General features: G+C 48.1%; 1 protein-coding gene across 5 annotated transcripts; it reads right to left on the reverse strand.

Moving 5' to 3' along the window:
- Nucleotides 1–470: 470 nt before the first annotated feature.
- Nucleotides 471–9,529, reverse strand: LOC134352805 (zinc finger protein 623-like). Of its 5 annotated transcripts, none has more exons than XM_063060287.1 (2): nucleotides 9,400–9,529; nucleotides 471–6,894 (listed from the first exon to the last, which is right to left on the reverse strand). In XM_063060287.1, the coding sequence occupies exon 2, from the start codon at nucleotides 6,318–6,320 to the stop codon at nucleotides 5,370–5,372; it is 951 nt and encodes a 316-aa protein (XP_062916357.1). In that variant the 5' UTR covers nucleotides 6,321–6,894; nucleotides 9,400–9,529; the 3' UTR covers nucleotides 471–5,369. The 5 variants fall into 5 exon arrangements, with proteins under 5 accessions (XP_062916357.1, XP_062916358.1, XP_062916356.1 ...); XM_063060288.1 differs by having other exon boundaries at nucleotides 9,225–9,507; XM_063060286.1 differs by having other exon boundaries at nucleotides 9,221–9,507.
- Between the last annotated feature and the right edge of the window lie 10,622 nt (nucleotides 9,530–20,151).

Here is a 20,151-nt window from a genome sequence, read left to right on the forward strand (position 1 = left end):
TGCCGTATGATTCCTAAATGGACATTGAACCCTTGGACACTACCTCACTTTTTAAAATATTCAGCATTTCTGTTTTTGCACATTTTTAAAACTATTCAATATATATGTATACTGTAATTTATTTATTTATTATTGTATTTATTTTTTTCGCTCTTCTGCATTATGTATTGCATTGAACTGCTGCAGAGTTAACTACTATCACGTTACCTGCCGGTGATAATAAACCCGATTCTGTTATACAAAAAGAAATACCATGAAGTAACCCACCCATCCTGCCCATGGACTGTTCATCCCACTCCCATCAGGGAGGAGGCTACTTAGTATCCTCGCCAGGACCCCCAGACTCAAAATCGGCTACTTTCTCCTAGCAGTAAGAATAATGAACACCTTCACCCACTAACCCACCCCTCAACCTACCCAATCACCACTACGTCACCGAATACCAATGTATATAAGCTATTTCATATTTATAGTGTCCTTTACCTTACTATGTTCTATTTTGTGCTGCATCGGATCAGGAGTAACATTTACTTGGGTACTGGAATATTGTTTTAACATTTCTTTCCAACATCTCTCCAGTTGTCAGTTCAGTCCCTGATCTCCTCCTCTGCAGCTTCCAATCCCTGTAACGCACACCAGACTGTGCATGATTCACTCGATCCTGTTGCTCTTTTGCCCTGAGGGAACTGAGCACATCCCGAACCCATACCCGAATCCTCACGCCGGTTTTTATTGAACTGGTCTCACGGGACGATCCATCACAATCGCTGGGCTTCATTCACTGTCAGATGTTTGTGACTCGAGTGTGATGAGATGATTCCGAGCCAGTGGGTGTAACAGGACCACTGGGTGAGTAACCGTGCTGTAACTGACCCAGTCTTTGGTACAAATACAGATAATGTGCACAGGCAGTTCAGCTCCAAATCACCTCATTGGCCCACCCAGGGACACCAATTAACTACAGCACCCGATAGATCACACCAGACAGTGACTTTACCCAACAACCACACTCCTTTATTGATCAGTGCGAGGGGATCCAGGAGTGCCCCTATTAACTGTTTGAAGAGAGAGAGACATTTATTGTTGATGGTTGTTTGGAAAGGAGAGAGAGACCAAGATTGACAGTTGGACTGACACGGGAGTTAACTTTGGAGATAAAAACTGAGCCGCTCGAAGGTTGCTATGGTGACCAACAGGACATTATTGATGTTACTTCCAAGGACTTGTTGCCTGCTCGCATTTCTTTACAAAGGAAGAAGGGACTCTTTGACTGACAGGTGATGCTCAGCCTGGTGAAATAACTGGGAGGTCAGATGATACAGACCTCAGGACACATGATCTGGACACTGAATGAGCATTGTTGTGCCCGCAGAGAAAGTGGGTTTTGGAGGATCAATCAGGCGGATTGATCCAAATTGCTATTTCAGTTTGAAGGAGAAGGGGCTGACTGGTGGGGAGTTGTTTATGTGTCCACCCTCGCCTGGGTGATAGCTCCACCACAGAAGACCGGTCCCCCTGATTAAAGTCACAGTCGGTGACTTGTGAAGGATCTCGGAGGACGACGAGAAGATCGACGGTATCAGCTCACCTGAAGACTCAACTCACTCTCTCTCTCTCTCTCCATCACTACTCAACTAAATACCACGAACTGAACTGAACTGAACTTTATTCAACATCGTAAGACTGTATCTTTTTACCCCTAGACTTAAAGAAGCTTGGTTTTTTCATACATATATATTCCACACTTACTTTTATATATAATCATTGTTAACCTGTTTGATTTATTTACATTTATATTACTGTATTGCGTAGTTACTAATAAATATTATTAGTTTATAGCAATACTGGACTCCAAAGTGTTTTCCATCTCTGCTGGTTTCTTTATCCCCGTCACGGGGTACGTGACAATCAGATATCTCAAAGATTCACACATTGTTTCAAACAATTAGATCTTCAGTTTATTTTCCCCAATTTCTGAAACACAGAACTTGTATTTAAATACAGGTTGGTCTCCAGAGGCAAGGGTGCTGGCTACATCGTAAAGCACCTTTTATATATCTCCACATACCGTGTGGGCACATGGCCAAGTGGTTAAGGTGTTCGTCTAGTGATCTGAAGGTCGCCAGTTCGAACCTCAGCTGAGGCATATTGTGTCCTTGAGCAAGGCACTTAACCACACATTGCTCTGTGAGGAGTGGCACGCCACACAGTGTTTCGTTCTGCGTCTTAGGGCATGAAAGTGCCCCGATGCTCGCCTCTTAGGCCTGAGTCAACAATCCCTCCTTCCCCACATACCTTCCAGACTTTGTATTACCAATTATTCAGCTGTGTGTTCAATCCAATCCTTTCTTTAACTGCAACACCATCCTACAATTATCTCTTTAGCTAGCTCCTTTCCACAAGCTGTCAGTTCCAAAACATCCTTATCGCCTGTCCTCTTCTCTGGAATAGTGGGAAAGTTGGCAGGACTGTAAATTTGTCTCAGCTTGATACAGATCAAGTGTCAATCATGTGACCTCCCCTCACCGTGCCTCTTGGTTTCTGGTTCCCAGCATCTCTTCTGAGTCAGCAGGGTGTCCCTCCCAGAGGCTGATGGGATACTTGGCATCTTACTGGCAGCCTCAACCTGGACAGTACCTGGTGGAGAGCACGAGTTATGGGGAGGGGTTGGAAAGTGTGGGGTTGATTTCCCAACAGAGTGAGGCTGAGGGGTGACTGATAGAGGTATTTAATAGTATAAGAGGCACAGACAGTGAATGCAGTCAGAATCTTTTACCCATGGTAGGGGTATCAAAAGTAAGAGGGGACAGGCTTAACGTGAAAGGGAGTTTTAAAGGGGATTTGAATGGAATTATCTTTAAATACCTGGTAAAATTGTGCCTCTCTTAACTTTAGAAAGTATCTAAAATTATGAGGGGCATAGACAACTAGTCAGAGTGATTGTTCTTCCCAGATTGAAAATGTCCAACAGTAGAAGCCAAAGGTTTAAGGTGAGAGGCAGAATGATTCAAAGAGAATTATAAAGTAAGATTTAATTTACACACAGACTGTGGTATGTGCTCGGGTTGCACACTCAGGGCAGGTATGGGAAACAGAGGTGATAGCATTGTTTTAAAGGTTTTTGCACAGATATATGAACAGGCCAGGAACCAAAGTCAATGATCTCCCATTTCCCCACATTTGACTCCATCTGCCGTGTTCTTGCCTGTCCCTTCAGCTTGTCCGCATCCCCTCAAAGTCTCTCCACATCCTCCTCAAGCCCAGTTCATTCACACTAGATCTATTTATAATTGATGCAGAAGACAGATGAATGGATAGTTGACATTTCACACCGAGACCCTTCTTCAGGACTGCAAAGGAAGGGGGGAGAGGAAGTACGCTGGCTGGAAGGTGATAGGTGAAGGTTAAAGGCTGGAGAGAGAATCTGATCGGATTGAAGGAGGGGAACCACAGGGAGGTGATAGGCAGGTGAGAAGAGGTAAAAGGTCAGAGTGGGGAATAGAGGACAATGGTTTGGGGGGGGGGGGAGAGGGAATTTGTTTACCAGAAAGTGAAATCAATGTTCATGCCACACACATCAAAGTTGCTGGTGTACGCAGCAGGCAAGGCAGCATCTCTGGGGAGAGGTACAGTCGATGTTTCAGGCTGAGACCCTTCGTCAGGACTAACTGAAGGAAGAGTTAGTAAGAGATTTGAAAGTGGGAGGGGAAGGGGGAGATCCAAAATGATAGGAGAAGACAGGAGGGGGAGGGATGGAGCCAAGAGCTGGACAGGTGATAGGCAAAAGGGATATGAGAGGATCATGGGACAGGAGGCCTAGGGAGAAAGAAAGGGGGAGGGGAACCCAGAGGATGGGCAAGGGGTATAGTGAGAGGGACAGACTGAGAAAAAGGAGAGTGTGTATATAAATAACGGATGGGGTACGAGGAGGAGGTCGGGCATTAGCGGAAGTTAGAGAAGTCGATGTTCATGCCATCAGGTTGGAGGCTACCCAGATGGAGTACAAGGTGTTGGTCCTCTACCCTGAGCATCATCTTGGCACACAAGGAAGTCATGGACCGACACGTCGGAACATGAATGGAAATCAGAATTGAAACGTTTGGCCAACTTGTGGCGGATGGAGCGGAGGTGCTCGACGAAATGATCCTCTGATTCACGTTGGGTCTCACCAGTGTAGAGGAGGCTGCATCGGGAGCACCGGACACAGGAGGCAACCCAGATTCACAGCTGAACTGATGTCTCACCCAGAAGGGCTGTTCGAGCCCTGAGTGGAGGTGAGTGGGCAGGTGTAGCATCTGGGCCACTTGCAGACACAAGTGCCGGGAGGGAGATTAGTGGGGGAGGATGACTGGGCAAGGCTGAAGGAGACCCAATGGGCCAAATAGCCTAATTCTGCTCCTATATCTTATCGTCTTACAGAATTGCAGAGGCAGCAATCGCTGCAGAAAGTGGAGAGGGGATGAGTGGTAGGACCCCTTTGTAGATGGCGGAAGTTGCGGAGGATAACACGTTGGATGTGGTGGCAGGTAAAGACGAGGAACTCTATTTCTGTTAAAGCAGCGGGAAGATGGGGCGAGCGTCGATCTTTGGGAAATGGAGGAAATGGGGTGAAGGCAGCATTAAGGGTGGAGGAAGGGAAACCTCACTCTTTAAGGAACTACATCTCTGATATCCTGGAACAGAACCGTGTCCTGGGAACAGACGTGACTGAGGCGAAGCAACAGGGAAAAGGAAAATAGCATTTTTGCAGGAGATAGGGTGGGAAAAGGTTGGTCAAGATAACTGTGGGAATCAGTAGGTTTATAAAAGATGTTGGGATGGTGTTGTCAGAAATGGACCAAGTGAATTTAAGGGCAGGGTGGAAGTTAGCGGCAAAGTTGATGAAATTGACGAGCTCAGCACGGGTGCAGGAAGCAAGATCAATGCAGCCATCAATGTAGCGGAGGAAGAGTTGGGCAGTATTACTGGCAAGCCTTCGAACATGGACCGTTCTCTGTTGCCAATGAAGAGGCAGGCAAAGCTGGGGCCCATGCGAGTACCCATGGCGACCCCTTGAGTCTGGAGAAAGTGGGAGGATCTGAAGGAACACGTTGTTCAAGATGAGGACCAGTTCTGCCAGATGCAGGAGGGTGTTGGCAGGGAATTGGTCAGGCAGATGCTGCCCAACTGCCGAATACCTGCAGCATCTTGTCTGTGTTGGTACCTGCAGTTCCAGGGGAAACAACCCAAATGCGCCCAGTAACCAGGGTCCAAACCTGGATGTGATCAACAGCAGCAGCAACTGCAGAATCAGTTCCTGCAGTCACCTGTGAACTCACCGCTCTCTCAGCGGCGGCCGTGTTTAAATGTCCCACATACTTACCACACATTTAAACTTTCTCTTCAGTGTGAGATCGTTGGTGTCTCAAGAGGTGGGACGACCAAGCGAATCCCTTTCCGCACACGGTACAGATGTATGGTCTCTCCCCAGTGTGAATCCCCTGATGCATCAGCAGGTCAGATGATCGACAGAAGCTCTTTCCACACTCAGAGCAGTTGTACGACCTCTCGCCAGAGTGAATTTGTTGGTGTCTCTGAAGTCCAGATGACTGAGTGAACCCCTTCCCACACTCCGAGCAGATGAACGGCCTCTCCTCATTGTGAACTCGCTGGTGCCTCAGCAGGTTGGACGACTGAATGAATCCCTTCCCGCACACAGAGCAGGTGAACAGCCCATCCCTGGTGTGAATACGCTTGTGCGTCACCAGGTGGGACGACTGGGTGAACCCCTTCCCACATTCAGGACACATGAACGGTCTCTCGCCAGTGTGAATACGCTTGTGGATCGCCAAGTAAGCTGACCGAGTAAATCCCTTCCCACACTCAGGGCAGCTGAACAGTTTCTCCCCGGTGTGGATCCGCTGGTGTCTCAGAAGGGTAAAGGACTGAGTGAATCCCCTCCCGCACTCGGAACAGGTGTAGGGCCTCTCCTCCGTGTGACTCCTCTGGTGTATCAGCAGGCTGGAAGACCGGATGAATCCCTTCCCGCATTCAGAGCAGATGAACATCTTCTCCCCGGTGTGAACCTGCCGGTGCCGCAGCAGGTGAGTTGAGCGGGTGAAGCCCTTCCCGCACTCGGTGCAGACGAACGGCCTCTCTCCGGTGTGGATCCGCTGGTGCCTCTGCAGGTTAAAGGAGTTTGTGAATGCCCTCCCACAGACAGAGCAGGTGAACGGCCTCTCCCCAGCGTGAACGACCTGGTGCAGCTGCAAATGGGAGGACCGAGTGAACCCTTCCCCACACTCGGACCAGGAGAACGATCTCTCTCCAGAGCTCTCCATCCTGATCTGATGTCTGAGTGAAGCTGGGGCAGGGACACACACCCACGGTTCTGTCAGTGGTAAACGATGACCGAGTGAATGACTTTGCTCCAATAGGTAACTGTTAGAATGTTATCGGGGCAGTGGATCACATGGAAATATCCCCCGATGAGACACCTTCACTGGTGCAGAGAGCAGGATGACGTGAGCTTGTTCAGCCACACATCAGGTGGGGTCATTTTGCACCCCATTTCCAATGGGAGATTCCTTCCCAACCTGCACTGACGTAAGCACTGCCCAGTCCTTCCAGATGCTGAAGAAAATTTACACAGTTTCTCTGCAAACCAGTTCAAGAAAATCCTCGCTCTCTCCTTCCCCAGGTTAGTCGGTGCCACGTCTCCCCAGCTGGGACACGGTCAGTGCCCTTCACGGGCATCTCACTGCCTGAGATTTGAAGTCTCGACGCCCAGAAACGTCCCTCCTTCCACATTCGCAGGACGGCGTGATTCGGGTGCTGGTGAACCGTGAGAGGCTTCAGACCCAATGTGTTATAATGTCTGAGATTCCTGTTTGCAAACCTTGCTCCTTGGATATCCTGTAAAACATATTAAAAACATCATCAATAAGTGCAGGGAAGACAGTCAGACACAACAGTGTAATCCCTCTCGGTCAGTTCCGACTTGGTAGCCATACCACCTCTGAGTTGGGCTCTCTCTTGCTGAGCTCGATGGGGTGACGCTGCCTGCAGGTAAAGGGAGGACTAGTTTGTGGGAGGCTTATAAAAATGCAATATTAAGAGCAAGGGGAAGCACGTTCCCGCAAAGGCCAAGGCTGTCAAGCATGAGGGACCCTGGTTTATGAGAGATGGTCAGAAAAACAGAGGTCTACATCGGCTAGAGGCAATCAAAACCAAGTGGTTCCCTTGAAGCATGAAGTTACGAGGGAAGTCTGGGGGACAAAAGCAGGGCATCTCTTGAATCTGGCAGACAAAGCTAAAGAAAATCCCAAGAGATTCTACAGGTGTATTAAGAGTAAAAGGGTGGCAAGGGTGAGGAAAAGTCCACTGTCACAGGAAATCAGCATCCATCACCAGGGATCCACCCCACCATCCAGGCCAGGCTCTCTTCCCACTGCTGCCATCAGGGAGAGGATACAGGAGCCTCAGGACTCACACCACCAGGTTCAGGAACAGTTATTACCCCTCAACCATCAGGCTCTTGAACCAAAGGGGATAACTTCACTGCCCCATCGCCGAACTGTTCCCACAATCCACGGACTCACTTGCAAGGTCTCTTCACCTCATGCACTCCATTCTTATTGCTTATTTATTAGTTTGTGGTTTTTTTTCTTTCTATATTTGCAGAGTTTGCTGTCCTTTGCACATTGGTTGTTTGCTGCATGTTGTTTTTCATTGATTCCATTGTGCTTCTTTGGATTTGCCAACAAAATAATAATCTCAGAGTTGTAAATGGTGACATGTATATACTTTGATAATAAATTTACTTTGAACTTAGTACATACACAGATGACTCACATACAAGGACTCCGAGCTTGCTGTGAAAATCCAAACATATCAAATCCTGAGCAATTTAAGATATAACCACAGCTCTATATATTCCGAAGGATGAATTCACGTTTCCATGATATATTCCACTTGCCTATTCTCACCCATGCACAAATCCTGCTCCTCTACCCTCGAAATCTCCCTGCTCCCTCCTTACAGCACACTTTCACCCACTCTGTACCAACAGTAAAACTGGTACATTGCACTTGGCCGCATTCGCAGCTCCTCGACAGTTAGCTTCCTGATGCAGAAACAACCCACATATTCCTATCCTTCTGATTGATATGCACTCACACCTTATACCACCTCCAACCCCTCTGCTACAATTCTGTCCAACCATCTCAGGTGACTGTAGCTCCCAATAAACAACTGAAGAGTTTAAGAACATCAGGATTAAATAAATAGCAACAACATTAGTCTGTCACCTGCTTAAAAACTTCCTCCTGAATGGTCTCTGATCTGTCAGGCTTTGGCTGTTGACAGCAAATAGCCAGCTCCATCCAGGCTTTGTCAATGGTAGACTGTGGCATCAGAGGTCTTGTCTGAGGAGAAAGGGAAGGGCCCTAGAACACCACTGATAACTGGTTTGCTAAAGGATAAGTCTCCCTGTACATTCGTGTTGGTGCATAATACATGACACCATGGTGCACAGCGGTTAGCGCGACCCTATTACAGCTGGGGGCGGGGGGGCGGTTTGGACTTCAATTCCAATGTCCTCCCCATGGAATGTGGGGGATTTCTTCAGGTGCTTCAGCTTCCCCCCCCCCCACCAAAGTACGTTTGTAGTATAGGGCCCCTTATTTAGCCATGATGAAATGGGAGAACAGCCTCAATGGGCCGAATGGCCTAGTTCTCCACCTATGTCTTATGGCTATTGCAAATTGTCCCGTCTTTAGGCTTGAAGGACCTGTATCTATATAGCCCAAATTCACCATATCAACTCTTTTCTATTTTTCTGTTTTCAAAATCAAGATTGTCAACTATTGATTTCTTATAAATCCATGTTATAAATTCATAGGACGATACAAAACAGAACTAGGACCTTTGGCCCAGCCATAATCACCCACTTACACTATTAATCCTATATCTTCCTCTCAACAATTCTCATCAACTGCTCCCATTCATTTTCATACTTGGGAACTTTTACAGGGGTCATTAACATGTACAATTCACAATTATTCTCACATTATGTGGATCAATTAAATGAACTAACACAGATAAGAAGCCTTCCTTCAGTTACTGAATTTCAGCTCCAACCGTTGCCTCTTCAGATTGGAGAGCTCAACAGGGTCTGGAAACCGCACTACCAGCTCCCAATCTGAATCTGGCTCAGGGCAATTAATGGCTGTCTCTTTACCCACAATCCTTCGCAGGACAGCAACCGCTCCACTCCGCCAGCGCGCATGCACCGCCCTGTGGGCTCGGACTCCGTGGATTGCGATTGGAAATTCCCCGGCGCTTCGGGGCGGAAAAGGAATGGGGTTGGTGAGGGTTTGTCCTCATTGCGGCGTCCCGCGCTGTTTTTAGCGTCCCTACCGACTCTCCTGGAGTCGAGGGCTGTTCCTCAGGCCCGGTAGTTGGTGTTCATTACACCTGCAACCTGGGCTACGATCCGCCATCCAACTCCAGAAGCTCCTCTGTTGAGCTCCCGCAGGGCGGGGTTGTGGCGTCATATCCGGTATTTGTACTGGTTGGCAGCCTCCGACTCGGTGGTTTCTGGGTAATGTAGTCCTTGCACCTGTTTAGGCATAATTAAATAACGCCTTTAATCGCATTTCGCCCCTCCCCCTTTGTTTTATTGCTTGGCTCTTTTAAGTTCAGAGAATGTACACACAGCAAGCTCCCACAAACAATAATGCGACATCGCCTGGGCAGGCTTCTAATGTTGATAGAGGGGTAATTGTTGTAAGGATTTTGTGAATAATTCTTCAGCTCTGGTTAAATCATCTGGTGGGTATTTTGTCTCCATCTTGGAGAGTAGCTCTCCTGAAGAACACTGCCTCTAACAGCGAAACCTCTTTGTGCAACTGGGTCCACGATTTGTTCACTTGCAAACCCCAGTCAGTATAGATTGGGGGCAATATCTGCCCCACTCACCATCAACACGGGTGCACCCCAAGGTTGTGTGCTTAGCCCCCTGTTCTACTTGTTTTGTACCTATGACGATGAGGCTAAGCATATCACTAATGCCATATTTAAGTTTGCTCTGTTTATGGTGAAATCGAAGATGGTGACATATCAGCATTGAAAATCTGGCTGAGTGATGCCACAACAACAACCTCTCACTCAATGTCAGCAAAACCAAGGAGCTGATCACTGACTTCGGGGAAAACCAGAGGTCTATGTCCCGGTCCTCAATAGGGGATTGGAGGTGGACAGGGCCAGTAAATTTAAATTCCTTAGCATTATCATTCAGAAGATCTGTCCTGGCACTAGCATGAAAGTGCCATTACAAAGAAAGCACAACAGCACCTCTACTTTCTTAGAGGTTTGTGTAACTTGGCATGTCATCTAAAACTTTGTCAAACTTCTATAGTGTATCCTGACTGTCTTTAACATCGCGCTATGGAAACACCAATGCCCTAAAATGCAAAAGCCTACAAAAAAAGTGGTTGACACACCCTAGTCCATCACAAGACCAAGAGACTATAAGATGTAGGAGCAGAATTAGGCCATTCAATCCATCGAGTCAGCTCTGCATCTATTGCACCCACCACTGAGCACATGTAAGAGGAGCACTGCCACAAGAAAGCAGCCTCCGTCATCGAGGACCCCCACCTCCCAGGCCAGGCTCTCTTCCCACTTCTGCCTTCGGGAAGGAGATACAGGAGCCTCAGGTCCCACACCACCAGGTTCAGGAACAGTTATTATCCTTCAACCATCAGGTTCCTGAACCAGTGTGGATAACCTGAACTATAATCTGAACTGATTCCACAACCTATGGACTCACTTTCAAAGACTCTACAACTCATGTTCTCTGTAATAGTTATTCATTTTTGTATTTGCATGGTTTGTCTTCTTCTGTGCATTGGCTGTTTGTCAGTCTTCGTGTGTGTTTTTTTCGTCGATTCTGTTGAATTTCTTTGTTCTACTGTGAATGCCTGCACGAAAATGAATCTTAAAGTATTACATGGTGACGTATATGTACTTCGATAATAAAATAAATTTGAACGTTGACCACTTCATTGCAACACTGACTAGCAGGCTAGACCTCTTCAAGCCTCTGATATTAGAGTGAGCACTCTGGGAGAGTTATATTCATAAAGTTGTATAAAACAGAAATGACAGAAATTCCTCTCACACTGTCTGAGTAAATCCTGCAGAGGGTCTGTTGCCACTGAAACAGACTCCAGAGCCACATCACCCATGTTGACCATGATGTCCATTTCTACACATTAAGCCCACATCCATCTCCTCCTGCTTGCGCAAGTGGCTTTTAAATGTTGTAATTGTATCCGCAAGGGTTGGATCTGGCCCCGTTGCAGCGTCCCAATCAACCGGGTGGTGCTGCATTACCTGCCCTTTGTGGAGAAGTTCTCCCGGACCAATAGCTTTGACCACAGGGCCGTCAGGCGGTGGTCAGCACAGACATTGCAGGAGGAGGACTCAATGGACACTGTGAGGTGGTTTCCTGAGCAGACCAGCAGGCATCGAGAGCTCACCTGGTCGTCGGTGAGAAGGGCCCCTCCCAGACAGATCCTTCCTGTGTGTCCAGACCATCATCCCCACATCAGGCTGCTCTCGGGATGACGGAGTGGGGAAGAGACAGTAGCTCTCCTCTTTGCAGACCGTGGGTTCGCGGAGAGCGTGCGGAGAAAGATGAAAGGGCCTGGGTCGTGGTTCATCCCAAGCAGGACAGAGGGCTCTCTGATCTACGGGCTGTTCCCGGGGACACACACAGAAACCAACATCGAGCGCTGCTGGCAGATCGTCAGCTCGGTAAAAGCCGCCCCTCGGTCAGCCTGACAGTCGTTGGTCCGCCAGCGCAATGAGATGACCGTGGAAGAATGCTGCCGACTGGCACATTCCTGGTTGCGGGAATGTATGCTGAGGGGCACGATGAAGCTTGGTGCCCCCACCGCAGGGCTCGGTGGAGAAGGACCACAGTGTAGGGAGAGACAGGGGCCGAGTGGAGGGGGAGGAAGCCCCTCCATTATTTGTAGCATTTAATATAAAACCCCAGAGTGCCACGTGAGGGGCAGCAGTGTGAGAACAGTGTGGAAAGTCTTGATCATATATGGAAAAGCATTGAACAGTTTATTCTTGTAAATAATTAAATTATTGTAAATAATGTTTATTCTGTTAAAAGTGGTATTTGCGATGGAGGGCCACGAGTGGCAGCGGTGCAATTGATGTATATGAAAGCAATAGGACAGTGCCGAAAGAATTGACTAGGGATGGAAAGAATGAGCAGCCTTTGAACCGGTTATTCTTGTAATTTTTTAAACTATGATTAAGTTTATTTTGTTAAAAAGTATAGTATGTCCTGTCCAAGACTGAAAGAAGCTGCAGAAGATCGTGAACACGGCGCAGCACCTCACACAAACCAATCTTCCGTCCTTGGACTCACTTTACACCGCACGCTGTTGGAGTGGTGCTGTCAGGATAATCAAGGACACGACCCACCCAGCCAACAGACTTTTTGTCCCTCTTCCCTCCGGGAGAAGGTTCAGGAGCTTGAAGACTCGTACGGCCAGATTTGGGAACAGCTTCTTTCCAACTGTGATAAGACTGCTGAACGGATCCTGACCCGGATCTGGGCCGTACCCTCCAAATATCCGGACCTCCCTCTCGGTTTTTTTGCACTACCTTACTTCCCATTTTTCTATTTTCTATTTATGATTTATAATTTAAATTTTTAATATTTACTATTTTTTACTATTTTTAATATTTAATATTTCTAATCCAGGGAGTGTGAAGCGCAGAATCAAATATCGCTGTGATGATTGTACGTTCTAGTACCAATTGTTTGGGGACAATAAAGTATAAAGTATGTGCAAGGGCTCGGTGGGGAAGGACCACAGGGTAAGGTTTTTCTGCTGCGGGACAGGGAGGGGCCAGGTCAGGAAGCCCCTCAACTATTGTAAAAGTGAACCACCCCAGGGGGCACATGACTTGCAACTGCCCTTTTCGATTTAAGGGGTGTAACAAAACACAACTTAACGCACTGAGTACAAGTGTAAGAATGAGATGGCATTACACACTTGATTCTTGTAAACAATGTTTAAAATTATGAATGAAGTTTATGTCGATAGATTTAAAAATGGCATCTGCCTCACTGTGTTCCCAGACAGCTCACTTCAAACTGTGCGGACAATGCTGCACCACATTTCTGTTCTGTTTCTTTCCTCTCACCTTAAACTTATGTCCACCAGATCAGCCCTCACCCCAGGCAGTGCGCCCACCCTAGCTATACCCCTCCTAACGCTCTACCCTCATCCTCCCACACTCCATTACAAATAAAGTCACCCTATCCAATCTCTCCCTGGAAATAAAGCCCTGAATTCCAGAACACACCCTGGTCAATCCCTTCTCCGCTCTTTTCATAGCTCCAACATCCTTTCTGTAGGACAATGAAAGGATGATGGAGAACTGTGTACAGTGCCCCAGGGCAGCTTGATCACCGTCTTCTTAACACGCTAACTCTTTTTCTCAATGCCACAGCCCACAGCAAGCCTGCCAAATGCCATATTCACTACCCCATCCACCCAGGTTAGTTGTCCGTCGCTTCCAACTCTGACATAACCTGTGCAGGAGGAGTTTATAGTGAAATAGCCATTTCACTGGGGCAGTTCCAGTCTCTCGGCTTCAAAACTCTTACTCCAACGGTACATAAAAATCATCATGACTGGAGACTTCCTGGGCTGCAGTGGATAGCCATGACACCCTCTGTATCTTGTCATGCGCATCACTCTCCACAAAGCATTGCAGCACCACCTTCCTGGCAGTTGGATCTCGTAGTTGATCTCGTCCACCCAGTCCTCCAGAACTGGCTTCTCCCGCTGGGGTAGGCATATCTCTATCTCACCAGGTCGGAGGTTCCCGGCTGCCCTCACCTGGTTTTAGCCTGCCTGTCGGAGCGGTTTACTGGGGTGTGGTCACTGTTGCACGCAAGCAGCTACTTGGAGCCACAAGTGAGGGCTGGGTGGCAGGTGGGGACCAGAGGTGGACGAGCTGCCCCTGGGCAGAGCACGACAGGCCCGCCACCAGAAGTGCTACCCCTCCCTGCACACCCTAAGAATCCTATGCACCACAGTTATCCTAAACACAAGGTTTTTAGTGCTCCACAAGGTTGTCTCTGCTGCAACTCCATCTACACCTTTACAAACGTCATGGTGTTGTGTGAAATCAGGTTGCCGGGTTTGGTGAATGGGGACAGTAGACACATCACCATTCACTTACAGAATAATAAAACACTAAACATTCATGTGTTAAATTGAATTTTGTAAAATGCTGGATTAATGTCTGAACAGTTCAAAATGACAGTCTAGCTCTTTGTGAGCTTGCAGCATGTAGCTTGTCTGTAACAGGTAAACACTGTAGGGTTGTTAAAGTCTAATGTTTGTTGATAGCAGCTGGATTCTTTCTTGGTCTCAGGCACCATAAACATGAGGATGCTAGGTTGCTGGATTCTTTCTCAGTGTCTGTCAAGTTGCCTTGATGGATTCCTTTTCGGATTTGAGCTAATCGCTTACATGTAATATTAATGTTCTTTTGTAACTAGAGGAATGTTAATCCAAAACATTGGTGGATTGCTGGATAAAGAGTGACCATTAAAGTGTCTAATTGATTTATAAGGGTATGTCGAACACTGTGTTAATAAACACATGCGTTGTTTGAATGAAAGAAACCAGGCTGAGTTTATAGCATGAGAACAAAAGAACAAAGAGTTTCTCTGTCTCTGTGTTTTTCTCTAAGCTTGTGGAACTCATATTTATTGAGGTACTTTTTTTCCCGGTCTTTGGACTTTACCTAGATCGGGGAATTGTGTTAGGTGCCTAGGCCCCAGGGGTGGTTTCACAAGTGAGTCAGAATTCGAGTGCCCTGACAATCAAGTGGTGAATAAGAACTGTGAGCCCTGAAATCTTTGTGACTTGCTACCTAGTATGTTGTGTGATTTATTTCTGCTTTCTATTTTATGATAATAAATTAGGTTTAAGTTACTTTGTTGCACCTTTATCCTTATTACCACATCTCCTGGACAGTTGAATAGTTCGGGTCTGATGGGTCCAGCCCATTACACTTTAGCGCTGCAAGCAGGGCCCAGGAACATGTGCAGGTGGACAAGCAAGTCCAGCGATACTTTCACAAGACTTATCAGACCCCCGGATGGCCGGATGACTCTGAGAGTTTTGGATTGCTAGCTAATGTCCTGAGTAAGCGTGGACCTCCCAAATGTTTGGGAAGGCATTTGCTGAATTGGCTGACGTTAAGCTTCTGTGCGTAGTATCGCAATGCTTTAAGCAAATGGCTTTTTCTCTCTAAGAGGGATTCCCTACCTCAAGTAAGGTGGGTTTTTATAACTGCATTGTCCCAGTTGGGTTTTGAAACAGCTGAACTCAGAAAAAGAAGCGACTGTAGCACATTGGGCCCTTTGAGTTCTCGGAACATGTTTTAAGCGATGCGCCGCGGGCGAGGCAGGACATCACTAAATGCTCCGAGCCTGAACACACCGCCGTGGCTGACGGGGATATCTGGTATGATGATGATTCGGATGGGGATGAGAACACTGTAGCCGAGGCGCGCCTCCTCAGACCTGTAAAGGGGAAAGAGGAACGCGGAAATGCTGACGAACAAAATCAATATGCAGCGGTTGTCCCTGCCACCATGGAGTCCAGCATCTGTATCTACACTACCACCAAGTTACAGGACTTAGCCCAAAGGCTGCACCAGCGGCCAGGGGAATCCATGGCCAGCTGGCTCACCCGCCTATGGGTACCGGAAAACAGTTTGGGAATAGATTTGTTAACGGGAACTTCTATCACCACAGCCTTTGGCAAATTTGCTTCTGGTCTTTTCTGGTTGGAAAGGCAAAATGGGAACCTGACTTTATGCCCTTGACATCGCAAATGGGAATTGCCGAGCAATATCTTATCCCAGGAGGGCATAAGGAATTCGATAGGACCACTGAGTCCCTTTTAAACCCAGGATTCGCCCTACCTCGTCCTTATAATATCCCCGTTTGGCCAGTTCGGAAACCTGATGGCTCATGGTGCATGGCCATTGATTTTCACCAGTTAAACTGGTTTGCCCCTCTGCGGACGTTGCAACCCTAACTGACAGTTATTATGCTGTTATTGATTTGGCTAATGCTTCCTTTTCCATCCCCGTTGCTGAGAAGTCCCAAGATCAGTTTGCTTTCACTTGGAGCAGCTTTCAGTACATGGTTACACGGCTTCCACAGGGACATCAGTCCACAGTCCCTCCTACTTGATATAATGTGTTGGAACGGTGTCTGTGTGACGTGTCCTATTCCCCAGCATTAACGTAGTTAATGATGTGCCAGTGCAGGATCCTCTAAAGAGGTTTCCGAAGCCCTGTGGTCGAGGGGGAGGGAAGTTAATCCTGGTAAAGTACAGGGCCAGCTATGACTGAACACAATGGACTAAGCTTCCTCCCCGCGCCGTGTTTGGCGCATCGTGCGTCTCTTTAGCGGTTGTCTGTTTTACGAGGCCGAGTTGCTAACCCGACGCTCAACCCAGCACGGATGGAAAGCGTGCGAGGAAAGAGCCGGCCGGATTCGAACTGCGGCCATTCGCCCTCCGGCCTTAAATTAAGTCCTTAAATGATCTCTTCGGGACCACATCCTTTTTCCTACCTACATCAGTGGTACCAGTACGTGCCACGACTTCTGGCTATTCACCCTCCCCCGGGTACCTGGTCCGAGACGTCCTGGGCCCTGTCGCCTGGGAAGTAACATGGCACCCGGCTGTCTCTTTCATGTTCACAGAATCCTCTGCCTGCTCCACTAACTGTGGAATCCCCTGTCACCACTAAACTCCTCTTTCCCTCCTTCCCTTCTGAGCCAGAGTCAGTGCCAGAGACCCAGTCGCTGCAGCTTGCCTTTCAGAGACTCGCCCCATCAGTGGGGGCCACCATCAATATCCCAATCAGTACTGGCGACAGGGGTATCCTGCATGTTCCGACTAATCCCTTCCCCCATCTATTTTAGGAGATTTAATATCTCAGGGTTCCTGAATTATTACCCGGCCATCACTGAGGGAGTTGTAATCACCTCTATCACCATTTAGGTTCCAGCCGCCTCCTCCCTCTCCAAATCCAGGTTGCAGCGGAGATGCTGTCAGATACCAACGTTAAAAGACCTGCTCATCGCCACAGCAAAGAAAAGAGCTGAAAAAAAACTACTGCTAATTCCATCCACCCTGGTAGTCAACGATACATGAAATTCCCACCAGGGCTACGCATCATCTCTGATTCTCACCAGAACTCCCTCAGGTGTAATACCGGAACTATCCACGCCCAGCGCCTTTCCTGATCTCCCTGTTCTGTTCATGATTATCGAGTCTGTTCATTTGTTTACATTTATTTAAGTTTAATTATTGACGTTTGTACATGTCACCGTTCTGCCGATTATTGACATTTGCGGATTGCAATCAACAATTAGCAGAACGGTCACATGCGCAAACGTTAACCATTAACAAGACAACAGTGCAGACAACCACGCACACAAAATTCTGGAGGAACTCAGCAGGCCAGGCAGCAGCTGTGGAAAAGAGTACAGTACAATCGGCGCTTCGGGCCCAGACCCTTCGGCAGGACTGGAGAGAAGAAAGATGAGGAGTAGAGTTAAAAGGTGGGGCAGAAGGGAGAAAGAAACACAAGGTGATAGGTGAAACCGGGTAGGGGAGTTGTGAAGCAAAGAGCTGGAAAGTTGGTGAAAGAGACACAGGGCTGGAGAACGGGGAGTCCGACAGGAGAGAACAGAAAGTCATGGGAGAAAGGAAAGGAAGGAGGAGCATCAGACGGAGGTGATGGGCAGGTAAGAAGATAAGGTGAGAGAGGGAAAGGGTGGGGGGAATGGTGAAGGAGAACTTACCAGAAGTTCAAGAAAGTGCCAACATCGATTAGTTCTATTGTGTTAAGTATTAAGGTTTTGTCCGGTGCTTTGTACTTGGCACCGATCCACAATTATTCCTGACATGTTTCACATACTGGCAATAAATAATTCTGATTCACCCAGTTACCTGCCTCCTGCAACTTAACAGAGAAGTTTGGCAGGTCCCTGTCAGCCCTTACAGGTCTTTATGGATGCACCATGGAAGGCATTCTGTCCGGATGCGTAACGGCTCGGTACAGCAACTGTTCCACCGGAAACTGCAGACAATTGTGGAGACAGCTCAGAACATCACACAAAAACAGTCTCCCCTCCGTGGACTCTGTCTATATTTCTTGCTGCCTCAATAAAGCACCAGCACAACTGAGGATCTGACCACCCCGGACATCCTCTCTTGTCCCTTCTCCCACTGAAACAACACACGCAAAACGCTGAAGCAACTCAGCCCACCAGGCAGCATCTAAGAAAATGAATAAACAGCCGACGTCTCGGCCCAAGACCCTCCTTCAGGACTGGAAAGGAAGGGGGAAGATGCCAGAATAAAAAGGTGGGGTGTGGGGAAGAAGGATTAGCTGGAAGGTGACAGGTGAGTGGGAAAGGTAAAGGGCTGGAGAAGGAGGAATCTGATAGGAGAGGAGAGTGGAGCATAAGAGAAAGGGAAGAAGGAGGTGACAGGCAGGTGATGGAGGTAAGGATCCAGAGTGGAGGAAATAAAGGGGTTAACCAGAAGGAGACATCAATGTTTATGCCACCAGGGTGGAGGCTACCTAGAAGGAATATGAGGTGTTGCTCCTTCACCCAGTGTCCTCATCATAGCAAAAGAGGAGGCAATGGACAACATGTCAGAACAGGAATGGGGATAGGAATACAAATGGTTGGCCGCAAAATTCCACGTTTGGCAGATAGAGCAGAGGTCCTCGACAAAGCAATACCTCAGTTAACATCAGGCCTCACCAATGTAGAGAAGCACTGGATACAATAGATGACACCAACAGATTTACGGGTGTTGCCTCAACTGGAAGAACTGTTTTGGGCCCTGAATGAAGATGAGGGAGAAGGTGAATAGGCAGGTATAGCATTTCTATCATTTGCTTGGATAAATGCCAGGTGGGAGATAATGGGGAGGGACAAATGGACAAGGGAATCATGGAGGGAGAAATCCCTGCAGAAAGCAGAGAATGGGTTGGGGAAGGTAAAGATGTGTGTAGTGGTAGGATCCCATTGAAGATCACAGGAGTTGCGGAGATTGGTGTGTTGGATGTGGAGGTGCATGAGGTGGTGGATGAGGACAAGAGGAACTGTTAAGACAGTGGGAAGATGCGGTGAGCACGGATGTCCACAAAATGGAGGAGATATTGGTGAGGGCAGCATCAACAGTGGAAGTCGTCCTCGTTCTTTGAAGAAGAAGGACATCTCTGATATCCTGGAAATGAAAGCATCATCCTGGGAACAGATGAGATGGAGGAAAAGGAACTGAGAAAAGGGGACTGTCGCAGTGGGGGGGGGCATTGAGGACAAGGGTGGACCCAAATGCAAGACACATCTTGTGAGGTTAATTAAATTTAGTTCGTTGTTCGATACCAGGAGAGCTAGGCAGGAGCAGGAGATAACGAACTGGACAAGGATTCAGGACTACGACTAGGCTGGGACTAGGGGTCTGGGCTAGGACTCAGAATTGGCTCCCAGAACTAGAGGCGACATGAAGAGGCTAGGTTATGGTCTCCAAGCCAGAGACTGGGCAAGGATCCGGTACCTGGGTCTTGCCTCGGGCTCGGACCCCAGAACCAGGCATGGACATGACATGGGCTAGGGAGAGGAGGAACATGGGAACACAGAGCCTCGGTCTCGGGGAGCAGGTACATGGAACCATGGACACATACACAGAACAGAGAGCCAGGACCCCTCCTTGGGGACAGGACATAGGGCCAGGACTCATGACCCCCAGCGGGGCAACGGCAAGGCAGCCTGACTTACCCCACGGAGGTGAGGACAAGACACGACAAGACATGACCCCCCGCGGGGCAACGGCAAGACGGCCTGACTTACTCCGTGGAGGCGAGGACAAGACAAGACCAACACGAAAGAACACCAGACAGTACCTATCTAGCTCCGGCGATAGAACTAGGCCGAAGTGCAGGCGAGGGCTGCAGATGAGGGCTAGAGGTGAGAGGGGCAGAGAAGGGATTCAGACGGTGGGGTAGGACAGGAATCAC

Source organism: Mobula hypostoma, chromosome 10 (genome assembly GCF_963921235.1).
Source record: "Mobula hypostoma chromosome 10, sMobHyp1.1, whole genome shotgun sequence".
NCBI classification, from domain to species: domain Eukaryota; kingdom Metazoa; phylum Chordata; class Chondrichthyes; order Myliobatiformes; family Myliobatidae; genus Mobula; species Mobula hypostoma.